At 62.1% G+C, this 23,657-nt stretch overlaps 1 protein-coding gene across 1 annotated transcript; it reads left to right on the top strand.

Annotated features, from left to right (window-relative positions):
- The first annotated feature begins 3,064 nt into the window (after positions 1-3,064).
- Positions 3,065-23,290, top strand: COL6A1 (collagen type VI alpha 1 chain). The gene is made up of 35 exons (XM_036446177.2): positions 3,065-3,292; positions 3,973-4,102; positions 5,653-5,853; positions 7,080-7,239; positions 7,420-7,548; positions 7,655-7,675; positions 7,858-7,878; positions 7,967-8,011; positions 8,952-9,005; positions 9,579-9,623; positions 9,749-9,775; positions 10,000-10,026; positions 10,114-10,158; positions 10,453-10,506; positions 10,645-10,707; positions 11,419-11,481; positions 11,635-11,688; positions 11,783-11,818; positions 11,981-12,043; positions 13,254-13,316; positions 16,220-16,282; positions 17,141-17,203; positions 17,542-17,592; positions 17,759-17,794; positions 18,207-18,269; positions 18,371-18,436; positions 19,053-19,088; positions 19,461-19,497; positions 19,761-19,769; positions 19,897-20,030; positions 20,244-20,353; positions 20,724-20,907; positions 21,014-21,194; positions 21,672-21,701; positions 21,895-23,290. The coding sequence occupies exons 1-35, from the start codon at positions 3,196-3,198 to the stop codon at positions 22,515-22,517; spliced, it is 3,084 nt and encodes a 1,027-aa protein (XP_036302070.1). The 5' UTR covers positions 3,065-3,195; the 3' UTR covers positions 22,518-23,290.
- The last annotated feature ends 367 nt before the right edge of the window (positions 23,291-23,657 follow it).

Consider the following 23,657-nt stretch of genomic DNA (forward strand, 5'->3'; position numbering starts at 1 on the left):
TCTGGCTGAACCTGGGGTGGATGTGGTCCAGGGCTCCAGGCACACCCAGGTTCCCACTGGGGCTGGAGGAGCTAGGAGGAGGCCAGACCACCCTCTAGTGCCCGGAGGTTTCCTTGGAGCAAAAGTGGAAGGGAGGAGGGAGGGAGAAGGAGGGAGGACAAGGATTTTTTTTTTTTTAAAAGACATTTGATTTATTTTTAAAGGAAGAAAGCCCTGCCCTAGGCTGGGGTCTGCGTGTCACAGGGGGCGCTGTTGCTCCACGGAGAGAGGACGGGGCCAGGAGGGAGGGAAGGCGGGGGCAGGGAAGGAGGAGTGGAAGGAGGGGCAGGGGCTCCAGGCTGGCCCAGCACGCACTCCCCCGCTCCGTAGGGAGCAGCCTGGCAGCACCAGAGTCTCCTTTGTCACTTTCCTGGGGACACAGGAGATTTCCATCAGGATGTCTTTCCTTCCTGCTTCCACCACTCTGACAGCAGAGTTGTGGGTCCTTCTCCCACCCCTAACCCCCAACCCCATACCCCACCCCATTCCACCCCACCCCACCCTCAACCCCACTGACTTTTCCAGGCACCAAGAGTCTCAGGACCTGAGAATGGGGGGAAGAAAGCAGGGCCTTCCCAGGGGCTCATGGAGGCTCTTGTCAGGGGGACTGACTCCAGGGTCCCAGTCTAGCCCAGGGGGTAAGCAGGGGACTGGCTGGGGCTCCCGGGTTCATATCACCTCCTGGGCACCATCAGACACACACACACACACACACACACACACACACACACACGCGCACGCGCACACACACGCACACGCACACGCTCTGTGCCTTGTGCCCTCTGGGTGCCTCTTACTGTCCCCCCCACTCCCCAACACACACACACACACACACACACACACACACGCACGCACGCACACACAGCACCCAATGCTTCCTTGAAACAGCCCCCCGGAGATGAGCGGGGGTTTCTCCCTGTCACCAATCCCATTCTTCCCTCAGGTCCTCGGGGACAAGCCTGTCCCACAAGCCTCCTGGACACCCAGCCCATGTCCTCATTCTGCCCTCGAGCCTTGATTCCTCTCCCTTGAAATGGGACCGCCCTGTCCTAGGCTCCTCATGGTGGAACTGGCCTAGAGAGGGGCTACCTGGACACAAGAACGCTGACAGAGGCTCACCCACCCGGCCAGGCCCTTCCCCGTCACCTGCCAGAGTGCCACCAGCTGCTCCAGAAGGTCCTTCAGACCTGCAGTAGCCCTGCTGCTACCCCCACAGAGGATCCCTGCACCTCAGCCCAGTCCCTGCAGATCCCCCCACCCTCCCCACCCCACCTCCCATCCCCATCCCCGCCAGCTCATCTCTCACCAGCTCTCAGGAGAAGCTGGGACAGGTTTTGTGCATGAACCTTGACTACTGACTGGCCTGGCCTGGGGGTGTCCATGTTGACACTTTCAGAGGCAGCCCCACCATGCGAGGACCCGGCAGCACTCCCGGAGAGAGAAGGATCTGGAGAGTGAGGAGTCAGACAGCCTCCCCCACCCCCACCATGTGAAAAACAGCAAGCCAGCCGTGCACATCTGGACACAGGGCGCAGGGTGGTTTTTAGTTTCCTTTTCATATTTCCTGTATTTTTGCATCTTTTCTTTAGTGCCTACATGTCACTTTAATAATCAGAAAAGACCAGGTGTCTAAACAAGTATATAGGCGGTGACCATATGCCTGTAAACATGTTTAAACAGAAAGACTATAAGAGAAAGGGAAGTGTTAGCTCTGGGTGCCCCCGGTGTTTTTCTGTATTTGTAATCTCTTTATGATGAGCATGTATCTTTTTTGTTTAAGGAGAAATAAAATTTTCTGAAGGCACCGCCAGCCCATCTGGGGCGGGCAGTCCCTGAGCGAGAGCAGCTTTCCGCTCGGCAGACCCACACGGCCCTGCCCTAGAGTTCAGGCCACACAAAGCTGCACCGGCCTGAGCGAGGTGGACGTTTCTTTCCATTGTGTAGACAGCGTGCTCTCGCCTGCTGAGTAACAAATCACTCAGCCACGTGGCTGAGCCCAGTGCCCAGCTGCCATCTCGGAATCACGCATGGCCTGGCTGGGCCTCGACCGTGTTAGTGTTACACACAACCAGCCGGAATGTCAGGGTTGTCACTCTTTGCAAACAAAGCAGCTCAGACTGGAGAGGCCGAGTGAGCAGGCCCACGGACCTGACCCTGTTTGTACAGGGCGCCCGTAAGCTGCACCCAGCCCCAGGGCCCAGGGAGAAACGCCCTCGGCACAATCCGGAGGAAATCAGCCGCAGCAAGATTACCCGTACAATTTATAAAAACCGTATAAAGGAGGTGGGGGAAACGAAAAAAATATTGGAAGAAACCCTAGAACAATCCCTGAGAAGAATAATTTCTGAAGTTTTTCTCAAACGCTTCCTTACGATGGTTGTACCCGTTTGTATGTTTTTAAACGATAAACCAGGTAGGCTGATTTTAGACAAATGTCAACAGCTCCAGCTCCAGCAAAGATCTTCTGGAACCTTCTCTGAGGCAGGGGTGATCTGACCACACCTGGAACCCACCCCCACAGGGTCTCAAACACATATATTTGTTGACTTTGTTTTCTCACGGTAAAAATTGAAATGTCTTTTCCAAATACATTTTTTCACCAAACTGAAGACATATATTCATGAAAAATAACTCAGAAATCCGACAAAGCGAAGGATTTGAAACCCACGGCATCTCATTTGCAGGAAGAGTTAGTGTGGGGCTTGGTACACATGCAGGTCAATTCCACAAGAAGATTCTGGATTGGAAGCAATGGAAACATGTTTCAAGGAAATTCATTTGGGGTGACGGTTCTTTTTCAGAGATCTTAAACTCAGCTGCACTTTTGTCTCCAGAAGCACAGTCCCGAGAACAGGGAAACGCCTCCTTCGGCAAGCGGTGTCCTGAGCTCAAAGCTGCTTCAGACCAGACTCTGTCTCTCAGTGACTCACTCCTGAGCTGAAGGAGACCCCAGCCTTCACTCCAGCCCTGGGCCCGCCCCAGCCTCCTCCTCCAGCCGCTCCTCCTCCCTCAGCCCCTCCCTCCCTCCTTCCCTCCCTCCTTCCCGGGCAGTAACTCTGGGGAGAGCAGAGACAACTTTCTCTCTCTCTCTCTCTGGCTGTCTTCAGCCCACCCTGTCCCCTGCCCCCGCTCGATGGTGACACGCTGGCCGGCGACATGAGGCTGGCCCACGCTCTGCTTCCCCTGCTGCTGCAGGTCTGCTGGGCCGCCGCGCAGGACCTCCCGGCACCCGAGAGGGCCATCGCCTTCCAAGGTGAGTGGACTCGCCGCCTCTCCCCCTGCGCTTCTGCTGCTGCTGCTGCCGAGACAGGGCTGGAACCTGGCTTCTTCCCTGGACGTGAGAGCTGCAGATGGGCCTCGCTGAGTGCTGGGAACTCCCCAGCTCGGTGTCCAGTTCCCCGGGGCTCCTCCAGCACGGCCCCGGGGCTGGGGCACCCCGGGCGAGTCCAGAGGGCCCGGTGGGAGAAGGAACTTCATTTGGGTCCCAGCCTCCAGCGCCCCGAGAGCCGCTGTCCTGTCCGGCCGTCGAGTGCTGGTTTTGCTCCATCTCAGTCAAGCCCCTCTGATTCCTCGCCTGGCAGTCAGTCAGGAAACATGGTTACCGGTTCCCACACACCTTTTTCTGAAGCTCATGCCCCTGGGACTTTTAAATTGAACTCGGACGGACACCGAGTGAGAAAGCAGCCTTTGCTGTCCAGGGCGGGGCTCCCTGCCTTCCGGAGGCCTGGCAGGATTCTCAGGACCCAATGTGGGGGTTCTCATGGTCACCCCACCCCCTCGCTAGGTGCCAGCTTTCCTCGATGAGGCCACGGGGTGCAGTGGGAGTGGCTGCCTGGGGTGGCGGCTGGTGGGTGAGAGGGGCTGGGAGGGAAAGGGGGTGCAGGTGGCCTCAGGGCACAGGGCATGAGCCGGCGGCCTCCTCTCCCTGCCCAGACTGCCCCGTGGACCTGTTCTTTGTGCTGGACACCTCCGAGAGCGTGGCCTTGCGGCTGAAGCCCTACGGGGCCCTGGTGGACAAGGTCAAGGCCTTCACCAAGCGCTTCATCGACAACCTGAAGGACAGGTAGGAGGGCACGCCTTGAGCTCTCTCCTGCATTTCTGCAGCCGCTCAGAGGAAAGGCCAGAGGGCCCAGGGCACCGGCCAGCCTGGTGCCATGCCTGCCACAGCCCAGCAGGCAGAGCCAGCCTCAGCTTCCCTACCTAAGCAGGGAAGTGCGGGTCTGGCCACTCGAGTCCCTTCCCAGTGTCCTCGGAGGTTCAGATGGGCCGAAGAAGGGCTTGAGGTGGACCAGGCTGCTGGGAGGGCACTGGTCAGCAGGGAGGGCCAGAGGGCCAGAGCTGTGATGTGGGGCTCCTGTCGCCCCAGTACATACAGGGAACTGCCCCCTAAACCAAACTGAGCAGGTTCAGGGAGTTGGCCTGAGGCCCTGACCGAGCCTGGAGGGGGCACTCCCTGCCAACCTCTGGACACTAGCTGCTGCCCACATGCCTGATCAGAGCCTGTCCAGCCGCAATGTCCCTGTGTACCCAGTGTCGCAGACAGAGGGGTACACAGCTGGGAGGGCTGCCAGCTCGGTGGTCTGGGTTGGGGCATGGCACACTTCATTCATTCACTCCCTCCCTCCCTCACGGGTGTGACCAATCCACAGCACTGGGAAGGTGGGGTGGGGAGAGCCTGGAGCAATGGGCGTGGCCAAGGACAGGACATGTCCTCAGTGAAGGACAGAGGGGGGGGAGGGGCACAGGTCAGAGCCCAACTCTTCCCCACCCATCTGAGCAGGGCCCCATCCCTAGACCCCCTCTGTCCCTGTTGACCCGCTGATGGGACCGAACCTCCCATACCAAAGGGGCTGCAGGGACGAGGGCGTGGCTGCCCAAGGCAGAGCGTTATGATACTGGAAGCCCCGCACTTACCCCAAATGCCCAGGGGCTGGGGGCCCAGTGGACGGTGCCTGGGGAGGAACGTTGGGACAGCCATGTGGGCCACCATCTCCCTCCATGTGCCTTGGCCCCTACTCAGCCTCCCGTGACTCAGTTTCCCCACCTGTGAACTGGACTAGGTTCCTCTTGCGGTTGTTACCGTTAGCATGACCACAGGAGCCTCCGTCACTCCATCTGCTTCATGGGCTGCCTGGCAGGCCACCCCCAGCCCGAGCGGAACAACACTGAGGGCATCAGGGCCCAGGTGCACACAGAAGGAGAGGTGCCCAGTCAGGTCATGGGGACCCCTCCCCAGGGTCCTGCGTAGAGCTGGCCTTGCCCAGTCCCCCTCACCTACACCACCTCCGCCCTCCCCATTGCGGGGTCTGCCCCCACCGCCCCTCCCATGGCCGTCCAGGCCCACACAGCTTCTCAGTCGGAGTCCCTGGAAATCGGGCGCCGAGGCTGCTGTTGGCTGGCTGGAGCCGGCACCTCCTGACCTTGCGGGCCTTCCCAGGCGTGGCCACCAGGCCAGGGAGCAGGCAGTTCGGGGCCCCTGGGAAGTCCTCGGGGCGGCATGGGCCGGGTGCTGGTCCATCTGTGAAAGGCGGGTGCCTTGCGCCGGACGGACAGCCCGGGTGCCGGTGAGCACGGGCGCGGCCGGAGGCTCATGCTCACCCCTCGCGCCCGCAGGTACTACCGCTGCGACCGCAACCTGGTGTGGAACGCGGGCGCGCTGCACTACAGCGACGAGGTGGAGATCATCCGCGGGCTCACGCGCATGCCCAGCGGCCGCGACGCGCTCAAGGACAGCGTGGACAAGGTCAAGTACTTCGGCAAGGGCACCTACACGGACTGCGCCATCAAGAAGGGGCTGGAGGAGCTGCTGGTGGGGTGAGCACCGCCCCCCCAGGCCCATGCACACGTGGCCCTTGTCCCGGACATGACTCCTGCCTCTGGGAGCCGCCCAGGCCCCTGCCCCTGGAGGGGCCCATCTCCCTGACCCACGTATGGTCACTGCACCCAAACTTTCCAGGTGCCTGGGCTGCCCTCTGGCAAACCAAGCTCTGGTGCCCAAAATCCCCCAGGACCAGTCCCAGGGGCCAAGGGGATCATGCCCGTGGCCGCTGCCCAGCCGCCCTCATGGCCACCAAGGGTCACTCTGAGTCCCTTCGTCCCCCCGGAGCTGTCCTCTCTCTCAGCCCCATCACTGCCACCCTTGGGCCAAGCAGAGGTGCTGTCTGCAGTCAGGGACACGGAGTCAGAGAAACAGAGACGTTAGAAGACAGGACAGAGAGCCCAGCGGTGAGGCTCAGTGGTAGAGCGTCAACCTGAACCAGGAGGTCACGGTTCAATTCCCGGTCAGGGCGCATGCCCGGGTTGCAGGCTCGATCCCCAGGAGGCAGCCAATCAATGATTCTCTCTCATCATTGATGTTTCTCTCTCTCCCTCTCCCTCTCTGAAATCAATAAAAATATATTTAACAACAACAACAAAAGTCAGGGATGGAGAGGGCGACACAGAGGGAGGGGTCCCTGTAAGAGCGTCCCTTCGCTGGCTGTGCACACTGCGTGGACTCTTGGCAGTGGAGAGCAGGCAGCAGCCTCCGTGTCCAGAGAGAGGGCTGGTTCCTGCGGTGCCCTCACTCAGAGGGCACACCTGCAGCCGAGCCCCATCCCTCACCCCCAGCACACACACACACACACACACACACACACACACACACACACACTGCCTGTGACTGAGGCTCCAGGTCGGGACGCCTCAGGGTGCATGAGGACCCGTGCCTCTCCCCTGGCTGTGTGTGCGTTTGCCAAAATAGTCTTCGAGGGAAATGGGACCCCACCAAACTCTGTTTCCTGATTAATGTCTGTTTTTATGACTCTACAGTATAGCAGGATCAACAAAGAAAAACTTTATTCAGTGTAACAAGTAACACGGCTTTGCAGAGCTGGGCCTGGGCCTGGGTCTGGGTCTCGCTCGGGGTGTCTGCCCCCCCTTCCCCAACCCCTCCTCCCAGTACCAGGTCTCAGCTCCCCAAAGGGGCCCTGTGCTGTGAGGGTGAGAGGTGGCCGGAGGGAGCCCAGCGGAGTCTCACACTGCCCCCCCACCCCCTGCAGGGGCTCCCACCTGAAGGAGAACAAGTACCTGATTGTGGTGACCGATGGGCACCCCCTGGAGGGCTACAAGGAGCCGTGCGGGGGCCTGGAGGACGCCGTGAACGAGGCCAAGCACCTGGGCATCAAAGTCTTCTCGGTGGCCATCACGCCTGACCACCTGGTAGGAGCCCTGCCCCGGGCCCTGGCCTGGGAGGGGGCAGAGGACGCAGCCTGCGGGGGCAGAGGCGGGCACCGAGCTGCAGCCAGGGAGGGCGTGGGGAGGAGCAGGGACGGGGCGGGGTCCGCACTTCCCGCCGCCCCGGTTCCCGCCATCGCCCTGTGCCCGCTGTGCCCACCCCAGGAGCCACGGCTGAGCATCATCGCCACGGACCACACGTACCGGCGCAACTTCACGGCCGCCGACTGGGGGCAGAGCCGTGACGCCGAGGAGGTCATCAGCCAGACCATCGACACCATCACCGACATGATCGTGAGTGGCCCGCACTGTCACCTCCCCCCGCCCCGCCGTGTCCCGGTGCCGGGAGATCCTGTGGCCGCAAACGTACATTAATTCGACTTTTTCGTTTCATTTTCAGAAAAATAATGTGGAACAAGTGGTAAGAGCCCCTCCCCCCACTCCTACCCTCCCCCGCTGCCCAGGGGGTCACCACGGGGCCCCCCCCCTCCCTCCCTCCCAGCTGGGCGCCCAAGCCGAGCCCTCTGAGCACCCGCAGGCATCGGGGGGCACGGCAGCTGGGCCCCGGCTTTCTGACGTGTCACTCTGTCCCTTCTCCGGCAGTGCTGCTCCTTCGAGTGCCAGGTGAGTGTGGGCCCCCTAATCCTCCCCCCCAGCCCAGGGGCCTCCTGGGAGGGTCTGTCTGGGGCTGACTGTTCCCTCTGCCCTGCAGCCCGCCAGAGGACCTCCGGGACCGAGGGGTGACCCAGGGTACGAGGTGAGTGTCTGCACGGTGTGAGGGACACGGTGGTCCCCAGGCAGCCGCCTGAGCACCCACCGCGCTCCTGCCACTGGGCTGGGAGTGGGGATGGATGGGTCCCAGGGCTGGCGTGGGGGGCGGGGGTCTGACAGCACCCTCGCCCCCCTCCTTTGGTGGAGGAGTGGCCCTTTCAGGGTGTCGCCTGAGTGCTTGGCTCCCAAAGATGGGCCTGGATGGGGGATGGGACGCCCGTAGGCCCCGCCAGGGTGGCTCACGCAGGGAGGTTTGCGAGATCAAGAGGCATGGCTGGTATTTACAAACCGGGACGTTGCTCAGGAAAGTCCAGATTTCTGGCGTCTCCTAAAAAAACGTCAGCTTCTGTGGCAGGAAGCTATGTGGCCACTGGCCACGGGAACTGAGCCAGCCTCTCGGGGGAGAGGGGGTGTCTTTTAAAAAAAAAAAAAATATATATATATGTTTTTATTGATTTCAGAGAGAGGAAGGGAGAGAAAGAGAGAGAATCATTGGTCAGCTGCCTCCTGCACGCCCCCTACTGGGGATGGAGCCCGACACCCAGGCGTGTGCTCTGAACTGGAATCGAACTGTGACCTGGTTCATGAGTTGATGCTCAACCACTGAGCCACACCAGCCGGGCTCCTGGGGGGGGGGGTGTCTTTGTGCCCATGCGGCAGCCAGCCTGGGAGGCCAGCACAGCAGCAGAAACGGGGCGTAGGATGGTAGGGAGGAAAGATTCGGGGGCCTCTTCCAGCCAGCAGGGCAGCCCCACAGCCTGGCGGGTGTGAAGGAGGGGAAGGTGGCACTGACCCCGCATGTCCCGAGGCGGGCCAGGGCGGTGGGGAAGGTGCCTGAAGACCACGCACGCAGGCAGGGCCCTCTGCGCAGCTTCGCGGAAACATGCGGGGAACTGTCCCTCACCCCGATCTGCTTTGTGTTCCAGGGAGAACGAGGGAAGCCGGGCCTCCCAGGAGAGAAAGGAGAAGCCGGAGACCCCGTGAGTGCCAAACGCCTGACCTTGGGGTGGGGGCGCTGGGAGCCAGAGGCTGGGGGACCAGGCTGCGGAAACTTCCAGAAGGATGGCTGATGTTGAGTGTCATGCTCACAGTCTTCAGAGGACAGGGCCACATGGGCACCAGGACCGGAGGGTGCACTGCACGGACATCCCATCCGGCATATCCCCCGGGCGGGGCCCCATGCCCCCAGGCCTCCCCACAGGCCCAGCCAGTGCCCCGTGGGGTAGGGGGGGAGAGGGGTGCAAGGAGAGGGCAGCAATGTCCCACGCCCTCTGCCTCAGCCATGGCCAGTCTCCCCCCAGCCCATCCCTAGCTCCTCCTGGGGGCTCTTGACCTCCCCCCTCCCCTCCCAGGAGCCCCCAGGAGCGGAGGTGGGGCCTTCACAGCAGGGCTGCTCCCTCAGGTGCCGGCCAGCAGGGGGCAGGGGCCAGCGGGCCAGTTCACAGCCAGTGGCTCTGACTGCGGGGGGCCTGCGTGGAGTGGGCTGCGGGAGGCTGGGTGGGGGCTGCCCCGCACCCCGGGGTGTCTGACGCGCACCCTCCTTTGTGTTTCAGGGAAGGCCCGGCGACCTGGGGCCGGTTGGCTACCAGGGGATGAAGGTATGTCTCCCCTCCCTCCCCAGCTGCCTCTTCCGGGGCTGAGCCAAAGAGCCTCCGGGCTCCCCCAGGGCATCGGGCGAGGGACCCCAGTAACCGCCCCCTCTCCTCCTCTCTCTGCTGTGTAGGGAGAAAAGGGAAGCCGAGGGGAGAAGGTGAGTGAGGCACAGCTTGTCACCCGGACGAGGATGACATCGCCCGTCCGCCGTGTGGCTGGGCCCCATCCAGCTGGTGGGGGGTTGGCTGGGGCGGCCCTCCCCGGGGACCCGGGGGGCCCACCCCCTCCTGGCCCTCCCCCTCCGCCTCTCTGGCCACTCTCTGGGGAACTTTCCCCGTGACGAGGGGACCACGGCCCTCACCGTTCTCCCCGTCTCTGCAGGGCTCCCGGGGACCCAAAGGTTACAAGGTGAGTCTGGCGGTGGGGCCGTGTGTCCTGCGCGAGGGAGGGTGCGGTCTGACCTTCCTCTGACCCTTTGGCCTTTGCACCCCTCAGGGCGAGAAGGGCAAGCGCGGCATCGACGGCGTGGACGGCATGAAGGTAACGCCGGGCAGCGGGGAGGGCGGGCGGGTGGCCGGGACACAGCTCAGACACGAACCGTGGGCTAAGCCAGGTGTCTCTCCAGACACCGGCAGGTAGGGACCCATGTGGACACTTCCGGGCAATTTGGAGGTAGTGGGGAAGGCAGGGGATGGTTCCTGCCGAGCCCGCGGTCCCAGTGGACCCCAAGCCATCTGGCCAAGCTCAGGGTGTCCTCTGGAGTGGGGCTTTCTGGAGGGGGTGGGTGAGCCAGAATCCAAAGACTGGACCTCCAACCCTGCCTTCCTCCCTCAGGGGGAGATGGGGCACCCCGGTCTGCCAGGCTGCAAGGGTTCGCCGGGATTCGACGTAAGTCACTCTCTCTGCCGATGCTGTGAGACTGCAAGGTCTCACCTGTGAGCGCCGGCTCATCCCTTTCTGCCTCTTAAGAAGTCACCAGAGGGCTTGGCTAAGACCCTGGACTGACCTCTGCCGTCTCCTCACCAGGGTGTCCAAGGACCCCCGGGGCCCAAGGGCGACGCGGGCGCCTTCGGACTGAAGGGAGCAAAGGTGGGTGCCGCGAGCCCCCTGGGGGCTGGGCCTGGGCTTCATCGGCTGCTCTGCTCGGCGGGCAGCGGGGAGGCCGGGGCTGGGGATGGCAGGAAACAAAGGCTGTGGGTCAAACATCACAACTCAACGGATGGGCAGGTGAGTTTGCCCAGAGGGAGGGCTCCTTGCCACGCACCTGCCCGCTGCCCGGGGAGTGTCTGCACAGCCTGCGCCCCAGAGCCTCCCTGCTCATGGGGAATCAGAATTAAGAGCAGGCAGCGACGCTGATGGCGGCCACCGGGCAGATGAGCGAGGCGCGGATACCATGTGCGGGGGTGAGGCTGAGATTTGTGGCCGGCGTTTCCTGGGGTTTCTCGTGGCCGCAGGAAGTGCTAGGAGAGAGGGAGAAGCTGTGTGGACCCGCCCCACACGCTCCAACCCTCTAACCGCATGGGTTTCCGGGAACGCATTTTGGGGTATCACCTTCCAGCTCAAGGGTTACTGTCTGGGTCCAGGGCCCAGTTCCCGGAAACTGGGCCTCAGTGATGAGAACCTGGGCTGTCCCTGCGAGGAGAGGGCAGCAGGGGGAGCGACCAGGGCGGAGCTGGGCAGGGGCAGGGGAGGAGCATGGGGCTGGCCGGGCAGCAGCCTGACGTCCGGGTGAGCAGGGCTGGCACGGGGTCTCTGGTCCTTCAGCAAGGACAGGCGGGGCTGACCCTCTGATCTTTCCAGGGTGAGCCTGGAGCCGATGGGGAGCCTGGGAGGCCAGGGAGCACCGGGAGCCCCGGAGATGAGGTGAGCATCCACGGGGTGGCCGCCCTGCCCCATCCTCCTCCCACCACAGCCAGGGTGGGGCCCAGGCCCTGGCAGGGGCTGCTGGGACAGGGCCAGCCGCAGTCCGGGCACTGGCCGGGCCAGAGATGGACGAGTGTGCATTGTTCTCCCCAGGGAGACCCCGGACAGCCTGGACCCCCGGGAGAGAAGGGCGAGGCCGGCGACGAGGTGAGCACCCACGTTTGGCCGCTGCTCCCTGTTCCTGAGACTCACGCTGAGTTCCCGCCTCACACTAACACTCTGTCCATTCCCCTTCGCCCAGGGCAACGCAGGACCAGACGGCCCCCCCGGAGAGAGGGTGAGTCCGGCGGGTGGGCTCCGGGCGCTGGGCCTCGTGGCTTTGTGCCAGACGTGGCCACGTCGCCGGCTGGGGGCCCGCTGGGGCGTGGGGATCGGTCCTGTGTCCACATGGAGGAGTCTGAAGCTGCACCCTCACCTCCTTCTGCGTCTCTCCACACAGGGCGGCCCTGGGGAGAGAGGACCACGGGGGACCCCAGGCGTGCGCGGCCCCAGGGGAGACCCGGTGAGTCCCCGTGCATTAAGCTGGGACCCCACTTCGCCGGGGGGACAGGCGGAGGACAGGCTGTCAGAATCGCAGGACACACCCCCATGGCCCCTAGATTTCAACTCCTGCCCTCGGCCCCACCCAGACCTCGGGAGCCAGGCCTGGGAGGAGGCAGCAGGGCAAGGGGCGGGGCCTCGCCCTCATCACCGAGGACCAGCTCCTGCGGAGACGACCACCTACAACCACAGGAAGACACAGGGGTCGGCTCCCTGAGGATCTGCCGGGTGCATAGGCATTTGCTTCGGGGCGCTGCTGACTGTGGGTCTGGAATGCCCTGCCCAGCAGCACGTTCTGCGTTTCCAGCTCCGTGTCTTCCCCTCAGGCCACCTGCCTGTCACTCACCGAGCTGTCACTCATCTTCCATGGGACACGGTTCCCTTAGCCCCGAGCCCTGCCCACTCGCCAGGGTCTTCTGAGTCCGTGCAGCCTCCCACAGCAGCTCCTTATTTCTGGAGGAGTCTTTTCTTTGTCAAAACTTCAAGAGCAGGGATAGTGGGAAGCTGCACTGCCCAAGCCGGTGGCCGAGGCTGCTGGTGGCCCCCTGGTTGGGTGGCACGGTTTTGCCAGACCCAGACGGAGGGCGCCAGGCAGACTCTGCCTGATTTGTGGGGGACAGGCCCCACCCCACATCTGGAGTTAGGGCAAAGGGTGCTGAGCTCCCAGCCTCAGATGTGGGCTGGGCTGTCCTCCTCCCCCACCCCCGCACCCCCCGTGTGAGGCTGAGGGGCAGGTGCGTGTTCGGGTGCCCGGTGGGGACAGTGAGTTCACTGTGAGGCTCCAGGCGGGGCTTGGGAGGACATCAAAGCAGGGGTAACTGGCTTTGACCCCCCTTCCAAACCCACCCCCTTGAGATAGGAAATGGGACCGAATCCAGGCCCCGCCTCCAGGAAGCACCCTGGCAGACAGGGTCAGAGCACCTGGGATGGGGCCCTGCTCCCAGGACCCTGCTAGTGAGCAGCACAGGGATGGCCTTGGGCCCAGGAGGAGCTGCAGGGCCCCTTGCTGGGCCTCCTGACACCACACACGTCACTGCCCAGCTGAGCACGTGGCCACCGCGTGGTAAAAACGTGGAAGGGTGAGAAGGATGCGGCCCGGGCACACGTGGACAGCCCTGGCCCCCCAGGCCTCGCCCTTCCGGCCTCCGCCTCACCGCCTTATTCCTCCCCAGGGTGAAGCTGGACCCCCAGGTGACCAGGGGCGAGAAGGCCCTGTCGGTGTCTCCGGAGACCTGGTAGGAAACCGGCGTGTGAGGGGGTGTCCATGTGTGAGGGATCTGTGGGGCGGTCTCTCTCCCAGGGGGGATGACCTGGGAGACCTCGGGAGACGGGGGTCTGGAGCCAGCTGCAGGGGGTGGGGACAGCTGGAGCAGCAGAATGGGGATTGGTGAGGGCGGGCCCAGATGCCCAGCTCTCACAGAGGGACCCCTTTGCCATCTGGTGGGCATTTGACAGGACACAGAGCTGAGTGAGCAGACCCTCACTTCGCCCCCAAGTTCTGCCGTCAGAGTGGGTGGGGAGGGGCACCCTGGCTTGGATGGTGCTAGGGATGTGGGGGGTGGATGCCAGTAATCACATGGGAGAGGGTGGCAGGGCTGGCAGCAGAGGGAGCCCAGGGCCCTGGGCACAACCCCTGCCCTTGCCTGGCAAGGCTGGGTCACTGGGGACGGAGCCCTGGATGGAGGTGCCCCACATTAGAGCCCCAAGACACACAGGCAGAGCGAGAGAGAACTCACTCAGCTTTTGGAGCCCAGGTGTGAGATCCAAAAGCTGAGCATCAACTTGGGCGTGTAGGGCATAGAAGGTTCCAGAATTCCTGGAGGCAGCCTTCCATGGCCATGCGAGGGGAGGGGAGGGGAATGGGACCGAGGAAGCAGAGGGCTGGCCTGCCCTTGGGCTGGGCCAGAGAGGAGTCGGAAAGGGGTGCAGACCTGCCCTGCACCTCTCACCTGCCCATGTGTAAACTCACCGAGTGCCCTCTCTCCTTCAGTGAACACGTGGGTTTTCCCCAGTATTCAGCTTTACAGGAAAATGCTATCATAAATATCCATACCCGTCTTCACACTGCCAGCTCCTCTGTCTCTCCATCTGTCTGTTTGCTTATCCATCTATCTACCCATGATCTACCTACTTTGCCATTTATCTAAGATATATCATCCTTCCATTATCTATTACCTATCTATCCATTCACCCAGCCAGCTACCCATCTACCTATCCATCCGTTACCTGTTTGTCCATCTCTGTCCATTATCTGTTATCTATCACCTATTCATCATCAATTTATCACCTACCTATGCCTATAATTTATCCCTCCATATATCCACTCATTCATCCATCCTTAATCCATCTTGAAATACATCCAAGACTATATACCCAGAATGTAAATTCTTTGGAGAATTTCTTGGCCAAATAGTGTGTGTGTGTGTGTGTGTGTGTGTGTGTGTGTGTGAGAGAGAGAGAGAGAGAGAGAGAGAGAGAGAGAGAGAGAGAGTGAGAGAATTCCAAATACTTCTACCTGTCTGTCTGTCTAGCCCCAGCTTACAATGCCCTCGGGAGTGTATAGTGGAGACTGTACCTACACCTTTGCCAACATGGGACCTCAGACTCTGAGTGTGCATGTTAGCTCCTCAGGTGGAAACCGTGTCCTCTCTTCACGGGAAGCTGAGCCTGGTCCCGGTGCCGCCGCACCTGGCGGCTCACAGGTTGTTCCTTCCCCGCTGGAGCCTGTCGCAGGTTGCTGGGATGAGCTGCAGGCAGATCTGTGGTTTGGTGTGGTGTGGTGTGGTGTGGTTGGTGTGGTGTGGTGTGGTTGGTGTGGTTGGTGTGGTGTGGTGTGGTGTGGTTGGTGTGGTTGGTGTGATATGGTTGGTGTGGTTGGTGTGGTGTGGTGTGGTGTGGTTGGTGTGGTTGGTGTGGTTGGTGTGGTGTGGTGTGGTTGGTGTGGTTGGTGTGGTTGGTGTGGTGTGGTGTGGTGTGGTTGGTGTGGTTGGTGTGGTTGGTGTGGTGTGGTTGGTGTGGTGTGGTGTGGTTGGTGTGGTTGGTGTGGTGTGGTTGGTGTGGTTGGTGTGGTGTGGTGTGGTGGTGTGGTGTGGTTGGTGTGGTGTGGTGTGGTGTGGCGTGGTTGGTGTGGTGTGGTGTGGTTGGTGTGGTTGGTGTGGTGTGGTGTGGTGTGGTTGGTGTGGTTGGTGTGGTTGGTGTGGTGTGGTTGGTGTGGTGTGGTGTGGTGTGGTTGGTGTGGTGTGGTTGGTGTGGTTGGTGTGATATGGTTGGTGTGGTGTGGTTGGTGTGGTGTGGTGTGGTTGGTGTGGTGTGGTGTGGTGTGGTTCAGGAAGTCCTGCCCATTTACAGGATTCCAAATACACCCACTCCTCTTACTGTATTTTTTGCATATATTTTGATTCCTTTGGAGCACAGAGGAGTTAGCAAAAGTAGGTTTACAGTTGTGAGTACATGAAACACAGAATTTATTCTTGCATTATTAGTTATTATTGCATTATTTGTATCACAACTAATGAAAAAGAGAACCTACTGTTGCCCACCCCTGGATAGTGTATGGTTAGAAGCAAACCCGTTGTTACAACACAGTTTCTCCATCACAATGCACTTTCTTCCTCCATTTCCATCCCTTGTCCACGTGTTCTGAAACTGCTGTATCATGCCCCTGTCTTCCTCTTTCTGCTGCCGCAGCCCAACGTGCCTCCACGCACCGGGGCCAGGCCTCGGGGCACAGCTGGACGTGTGCGTGGCTGTGGCAAGGGCAGCGGTATGCCCGCTGCCTCCTGGCTGCCCCCGGTTGAGGGAACAGGCTGGGTAATGGGGGGCTGCACACAGTGGTGCAAGGACCTTGTCCGAGAAGGACCTCTCTGGACACACCCACCTGACCACAGGGCCTCAGTGCAGGTCTTGGCGGGGCGCATGGGGGGGGGGGGCAGCTTCGTGAACAACCTGCGCTTGTCCTCCGTCCTCCGGCCTGGCTGGGGATGTCTGTGAAGTGCTCGGGGGGCCCCAACCTTGGGCCCAGAAGGGGAGGTGACGTGCCTCCACTGCAGGGAGGGCCTGTGGAGCAGGCCAGCCGGTGAAGCCAGCAGGGCTGGTGTGGCAGAGAGAGGGTTCAGCGGGCCTGGCCATCTCTCTGCAGGGTGACGCCGGCCCCGTTGGACCTAAAGGGTACCGAGGAGACGAGGGGCCCCCGGGCCTGGAGGTGAGTACCCGTGGCCCCAGGAGGGACCGACCCTGACCCCAGACCCTCCCGTCCCCCAGCACTTCCCTGGGAGAGCCGCCTAGGCTGTTAGCGCATGTGAACGTTTCATTCCACTTCAGTACTTGTGACTTTTAGAACATTTGGAAAACGCATAAAACATAAAAAAGAGAATTGAAATTTAAAATAGTGCCAACCATGATAGACTAACAACACTAAAAAAAATACAATGGAGCCACCCAGAGATGAACAACATGAGCATGTTTTTCCTTATCTCTTTCCAAGGTCTTTTTCTTTCTTTGCTTGTTATGCCTTGCAGACTACACCAGGTCTGTGTTTAGTAATTTTTATTGTCAGCATTTCCCTAAAACCCTACCAGCTATTCCAAACACTGTTGGCACATGCTTGGAGCCACGCCTACGTCTGGGTCCTTTTGTTTCTCTGAACACCCTTGTTGGGCTCGTGGGCTGCTCTGATGCCCTGTGGACCCCTGCCCATTTCCCATCCTGTCCCAGGTGGGTCACAGGCGGGAGGCTGGACTCTGAGCCCCAGGATCATAGGTTTAGAATCCTTCTTTTAATCACTGCCCAGCTGCTATTTTACCTATTTTTAACATTATTTATTGCTGACAGTATTATACATGTCTCCCATTTTCACCCTCTTTCCCCACCTCCACCCACAGCCCCAACCCACACCCACACCCAGTTCTTTCCCGCCATGTTGTCTGTGTCCATGGCCTGTGCATTTGCTCTTTTATCGGATTCTCCCTCTCGTTTTCCTCTGCAAGACCTCGTGCCCAGCCCTGCCCCGCTCCTCCTCAGGTGCCAGTTACTCTTGCCAAACCTCCTTCCTCCTCCTTAGGGCCCCAGAGGTGCCCCCGGGCCGGCAGGACCCCCCGGAGACCCTGGACTGATGGGTGAAAGGGTGAGTGATGGGCCCGAGGGCACAGAGTCCTGGAGGGGCTGACATCTGGTTGGTTGCCTGAGACCCCGGGAAGCCCTGGGTTCGAGCCCCAGGCTCACAAGGTCTAAATGAAGGTGCTGGTCTGGTAACGATGGGGGCATCCTGCGCATGTGGCTGTCCCCTGAGTCAATGCGGTCACTGCTGAACGCTTTGCCTGCCGCTTGCCCGCGGGACCCCCAGGGCAGTCTGGGCAGGGAGACGCCTTCCAGGCTGACAAAAGTGCCACCCTGTGCCCATGCTGCCTGGAGACGTCCAGGCCTGCGTGGTTCCCACAGTGACAGGACTGCTCTCTCCCCCAGGGTGAAGATGGCCCCGCCGGAAATGGCACTGAAGGCTTCCCCGGCTTCCCTGTAAGTGCCCTACCCCCACCCCTTGGCCAGCTGGACAACCTGGGCCTGTGGGTTGGACCAGGGATTAGAGCTGGGATGGTCCAGCAGGTTGGACCAGGGATTGGAGCTGGGATGGTCCCTGGGGCCCGTGTCAGAGCCGGGGTGACTCTCCTGCCTTCCCCCACAGGGCTATCCGGGCAGCAGGGGCCCTCCCGGGATAAACGTGAGTACATGCCCATCCCCAGGCTACTGGTATGTGCACACACATGTACACACACACGCGTGCATACAGACAAACCTGTACATGCATACAGACACTCTCACAGGGTCAGACACACGTGGGGCAGACAATATCTCCTGGGTCTTTTTCCTAACTTACTCTTAATGAGATGAAGTGCGTGTAGCTGTGCCTCGGTGAAGCTGATTTAAAGTAGGAAAGTTGGTGAAGAAAAGGAACAGCCAGGACGCCGCTGGTGGACCAGTTGCCTTGCCATCCAGGGAGCTCGGCTGAGCGCCCAGGGGAGGCGTGGGCCAGCTGCTGCCTCCCCGAGACCCTGGGCCGGACCTCAGCCCAGCACATGCTCCTGCTCAGGGACTCTGCACCCCACTAACTGTGTGTTCCTTATCTCCTGCAGGGCACTAAAGGCTACCCCGGCCTCAAGGGGGACGAGGGAGAAGCCGGAGACCCCGGAGAGGACGTGAGTGCTGCCACCTCCCCGTCCCCGCACAGTGTGAGATCCCGAGGGAGGACTCTGGGGGGACGGTGGCTGTGGCCGTGACACAAGCTCTTTTCTTCCAGAACAACGACATTTCACCCCGAGGTCCCAAAGGCGCAAAGGGGTACCGGGGCCCCGAAGGCCCCCCGGTGAGTGGAGGCGTGGCTGGCCCAGGGAGCTGGTGGGGGGCGGACACACCTGCAATCTGAGGCTACAATGGGTGGAGAGGGGTCTGGGGAGACGAGGTGGGAATTTGGGGAGCAGGCTGCTGGGGAAGTTGGGACTTTGGCAGGTGGCATCAGAGGGGACGGTTCTGAGGGGCACATTGGGGTGCTGAATGGGGGGAGAGAGAAGGGGTCAGCCACCAGGTGACAGAGACAGAAGCACAGCAGAGCCCAGGGCTGGGCCCAGGGGAGGTCTGGCACCCAGGCCTGGGGCCCCCGCCCACGGAGGAGGTGCCATTGCACTGGATGGGCAGTGAGCGTGAGCGGGCTGCACGCAGGGTCACAGCCAGCGCCCCCACTGGCACCAAGAAGATACTGTGCCAACGTGGTCGCATAATAGACGGCAGTTACTGCCTCTCCCCAACCCTTCATGGGCAGAAGCTGCCGCTGTCCCTGGCATTCAGGGGGCTCCTGCTGGGAGGTGGGGTCCCGAGGGCCAGGGGGGCTGGCCAAGAGCTCCTGTCAGACCCACAGTTCAGGAACCTGGCAAGGGGGGCCTCGGGCAGACCCTGAAGCCCTCCTCCCATCTTCTCCCTGACAGGGACCCCCAGGACCCATGGGACCACCAGGACCGGATGTAAGTGGGTGTCTGTGAACATCCTCGGGATCCCATGGGGGTGGAAACCCTTGGCAGCCACAGGGGGACATGCGATGGCCACTGGAGGGACATGTGACAGCCACAGGCGACATGACAGGCACAGGGGAACACGGCCACGGGGGGCACATGATGGCCACATGTCAGTGACCCCCTCCGGTGCCCGTGCCCTGGAAGCAGGGGCCTAGGTCAGCGCAGGGCACACCCCGGACAGTGAGAGCCCCTGCCCACCCCCAGCCTGGCTGAGGTCCCCAGGAAGGTGACCCGGAGGGCCGGCCTCACCCAGCACCCGGGGCAGCCCTGGCTGGCTGGCTGGACACTCAGCCCATCATACAAGTGTCTTCTCCTCCCCAGGAATGCGAGATTTTGGACATCATCATGAAAATGTGCTGTGAGTGTCTGTCTCCACTTTGAATAACTATTAGAAAGAGCATGGAGGAGGGGCAGGGGGCGGGGGGAGATGTGTGTCCCATCTGAGAGAATGTCCCTGGGAGCTGGGCCACTCTCAACCCCACTGCTGGCCTCCCTTCCCCTCCCACCGAGAGGCACCAGGAGCTCTGGTGAGGGAGGCCCAGGAGGTGGGGAGCGGGTGGGGGGTTCACCTAAGACTCGGGGTCTCCGGTCACCTAATCTCCTCTTTCTCCTCTTCCCCAGCTTGCTGTGGTGAGTGTCACTCTCTAACTCGTGTGGTCTTAGCTCTGGGGTAGACGGCGCTGGGGGTGGTGGGGCGCCCCCATACCTCCTCTGTGTGGCGTCGAGCAGCAGCTGCCCCTGCACCCGCCCCCTGCAGAGTGCAAGTGCGGCCCCATCGACATCCTGTTCGTGCTGGACAGCTCCGAGAGCATCGGGCTGCAGAACTTCGAGATCGCCAAGGACTTCATCATCAAGGTCATCGACCGGCTGAGCCGGGACGAGCTGGTCAAGGTGTGTCCCTCCCTGGACTCCACGCGCTGGGGAGGGTGACACCGAGCTGGAGAGGGGCCAGGCCCGGGGGCTCTGGGAGACAGGGCATGGCGATTCTCAGAGCCAAAGCCCCAATCACCACCAGCGTGAGAGCCACTGCCAGGCCTCGCCTGGGGCGGACGGAGGGTGAGGGCAGCCGGGGCACAGCTGACCTCGCTGCCTGTCCCCGTGCAGTTTGAGCCCGGACAGTCGCATGCGGGCGTGGTGCAGTACAGCCACAACCAGATGCAGGAGCACGTGGACCTGAGGAACCCCAACATCAGGAACGCCCAGGAGCTCAAGGAGTGAGTGACATGCAGCCACATGAGCAGTTCCAAGAGCCCACCCAGCCCCTGCTCACCCTGGCCCCGGTGCTCACCCAGCCCCTGCAGCAGGCCCAGGCTCACCCCGACCCCAGTGCTGACCCAGCCCCTGCAGCAGGCCCAGGCTCACCCCGACCCCAGTGCTCACCCAGCCCCTGCAGCAGGCCCAGGCTCACCCCGACCCCAGTGCTCACCCAGCCCCTGCAGCAGGCCCAGGCTCACCCCGACCCCAGTGCTGACCCAGCCCCTGCAGCAGGCCCCTGCTCACCCCCGACCCCAGTGCTGACCCTGTACCTGGCCTGGGCCCTGGCCCAGCCCTGGCCCCGGTGCTGACCCCGCTGTGGCCCCACAGAGCCATCAAGAAGCTGCGGTGGATGGCGGGCGGCACGTTCACGGGCGAGGCCCTGCAGTACACCCGGGACCGGCTCCTGCCACCCACTCAGAACAACCGGATCGCCCTGGTCATCACAGACGGCCGCTCGGACACCCAGCGGGACACCACGCCCCTCAACGTGCTCTGCGGCCCTGACATTCAGGTGGGGGGTGGGGCCACGGCCACGGCCACGCCGCCCACGGCCACCTCCGCTCCCCGCGGCGTGGGCACCCTCCCCCTGGGGCTGGCTGACGCGCTCCCTCCCACAGGTGGTCTCCGTGGGCATCAAGGACGTGTTCGGCTTCGTCGCGGGCTCTGACCAGCTCAACGTGATCTCCTGCCAAGGCCTCGCGCCCCAGGGCCGGCAGGGCATCTCGCTGGTCAAAGAGAACTACGCCGAGCTGCTGGAGGACAACTTCCTGAAGAACATCACCACGCAGATCTGCATAGGTGGGCGCGGGCGGGGCCCACCCCGCGGGGCTGCAGGGGCATCACAGTGCCGGCCGCAGCCAGGGCTGCCGCGGTCCGACGTGGGCCCTCTCCCCGCCACACAGTGGGCCTGTGATCCGCATGCCTGGGCTGGTGTGGCACAGGGGCAGCCCATCACGGGGCGTCTGCCCTGCAGACCTCTCTGAGCCTCGGTGTCCCCATTCTCAGAGGGCCAAGACTCTGCCTCACCCCTCCCTGGCCTGACGTGAGGACCATGAAGCAATGCCTGGGGGCCACTGCATCCCTCCCTTCCTGGTGGGGCGGAGGGGCCGGGTGGGGTGCTGGCGAGGCACTCTGGGGGGCCGCCGGTTTGCATGGCCACACCGTGCCGTCCACGGAGATGCCCTGGTGTCGGTGTCATCTGGGGGAGGGGGTTACAGACCGACCAGTGGTCCCTGTGACCGCTGGTTCACGCCCTGTGGGGCTTTTCTCTTACAGACAAGAAATGTCCAGATTACACCTGCCCGAGTGAGTACCTGGGTGTGGGCAGGGCGTTGGGGGGGGGGGGGTTTGCCTGGTGGGGAGGGTCTGGAGATAACAGTCTAGTGGGCCTGGCTCTCCCAGGCTCGCTGCCTCTGGCCGGTCCCCCCACCCCTGGCCACGTCGAGGCCCTGCCATGTGCTAATGACTGCCCCCCCACCCCACCCCTACCCGCCCGCAGTCACGTTCTCCTCCCCCACGGACATCGCCATCCTGCTGGACGGCTCGGCCAGCGTGGGCAGCCACAACTTCGAGACCTCCAAGCGCTTCGCCAAGCGGCTGGCCGAGCGCTTCCTGGCGGCGGGCCAGGCGGCCGCGGCCCCCGACGTGCGGGTGGCCGTGGCGCAGTACAGCGGCACGGGGCAGCAGCAGCCGGAGCGCGCCGCCCTGCAGTTCCTGCAGAACTACACCGTGCTGGCCGGCACCGTGGACGCCATGGGCTTCTTCAACGACGCCACCGACGTCAACGACGCCCTCCGCTACGCCACCCGCTTCTTCCGCGAGGCCTCGCCCGGCGCCGCCAGGAAGAGGCTGCTGCTCTTCTCCGACGGCAACTCGCAGGGCGCCACGGCGGCCGCCATCGAGAAGGCCGTGCAGGAGGCCCAGCGGGCGGGCATCGAGGTCTTCGTGGTGGTGGTGGGCCAGCAGGTGAACGAGCCGCACGTCCGCGTCCTGGTCACAGGCAAGACGGCCGAGTACGACGTGGCCTTCGGCGAGCGCCACCTGTTCCGAGTGCCCAGCTACCAGGCCCTGCTGCGGGGCGTCTTCTACCAGACGGTGTCCAGGAAGGTGGCCCAGGGCTAGCCGGCCCCCCACACCGAAGCACGGTGACATGGGACGCAGATCTTTCCGACCGGCCCGACTAGCTAGGTGTTTTTTGTTTTTGTTTTTTTTTTAAAAAGGAAAAGCTTGAAAAGCTGCCATGCGAGCGGGCGTCTGCACCCCGGTCCCGGAGTCCTGCCACCTCCCCGCGCCCCTGAACCTGAGTTATCATCCCGGAGCGCCCGCAGGCTCCCGCCCCAGCCCATTGGGACCCCGAGGCCTCACGTCTCTGGGTGCCAGTTGCTTGGTGCCCCCACTCCCTACAGCAATCCTAACATCCGTCCACGTAACATCTCATGTACACCACAGTCGAAGCCGCCGCTCAGTGCTCGGGAGGCGATGGACTGCATTCCGCCCGGGCAGCCAGCGGTGGGAGGACCTCTTAGACCCGTCCTCCGAGGGTCCGTCCCTCGTCGCCTGGGCCTCGGCTCCTGAGCCTCAGCCTGAGGGCTCGGGGCACCCCACAAACGCTGCCCAGCACCTCCCGGGAGCAGCACTCTGTAGTGTCTCCTTGACCCCGTGTCCTGGCAAACCCCAAGAACAAAGGTGCTATCCCATCCCCCACCCATGTACGGCAAGGCCTGGCAGCCGGGCCACCGGTGATGTGCCCAAGCTCTCCCTCCGGGGAGTGAGTGATTCTGCATCTTACCGAAGACCCTCTTTATCGGTTTGTTTTATTTTTTTACTCCTTCCTGTGTTCTTCTCAGCTGTGTTCCTCTCAGCAAAGTTTCCAAATAAAAGTTTCACTCCTCTCTCTGTGGTCGTCTTTCCAAGGAGTTAAAATCCCCACCGTTGTGTAACTGGTTCAGTGGTAGAGCGTCGGCCTGCAGACTGAAAGGTCCCAGGTTTGATTCTGGTCAAGGGCATGTATCTTGGTTGCGGACACATCCCCAGTAGGAGGTGTGCAGGAGGCAGCTGATCAATGTTTCTAACTCTCTACCCCTTTCCCTTCCTCTCTGTAAAAAATCAATAAAATATATTTTAAAAGTAAATAAATAAAATCCCCACCGTGTGTGCACGTGGTGCCAACAAGGAGACGTGGAGGTTAGGGCATCTGGTGGGAGGCCCTCCTCCGACTCAGTGCCAGCCAGACACCATCCATCCACCCCATCCACGACCCCA

The sequence above is a fragment of the Pipistrellus kuhlii genome, unplaced genomic scaffold, assembly GCF_014108245.1.
Source record: "Pipistrellus kuhlii isolate mPipKuh1 unplaced genomic scaffold, mPipKuh1.p scaffold_m20_p_2, whole genome shotgun sequence".
NCBI classification, from domain to species: domain Eukaryota; kingdom Metazoa; phylum Chordata; class Mammalia; order Chiroptera; family Vespertilionidae; genus Pipistrellus; species Pipistrellus kuhlii.

Coding starts and splice junctions, on each gene's coding strand:
- COL6A1 (XM_036446177.2), top strand. CDS start 3,196: ATGAGGCTGGCCCACGCTCTGCTTCCCCTGCTGCTGCAGGTCTGCTGG. Junction 8,012..8,951: donor GGGGTGACCCAGGGTACGAG/GTGAGTGTCTGC, acceptor TTTGTGTTCCAG/GGAGAACGAGGGAAGCCGGG. Junction 19,089..19,460: donor TGGGACCACCAGGACCGGAT/GTAAGTGGGTGT, acceptor TCTCCTCCCCAG/GAATGCGAGATTTTGGACAT.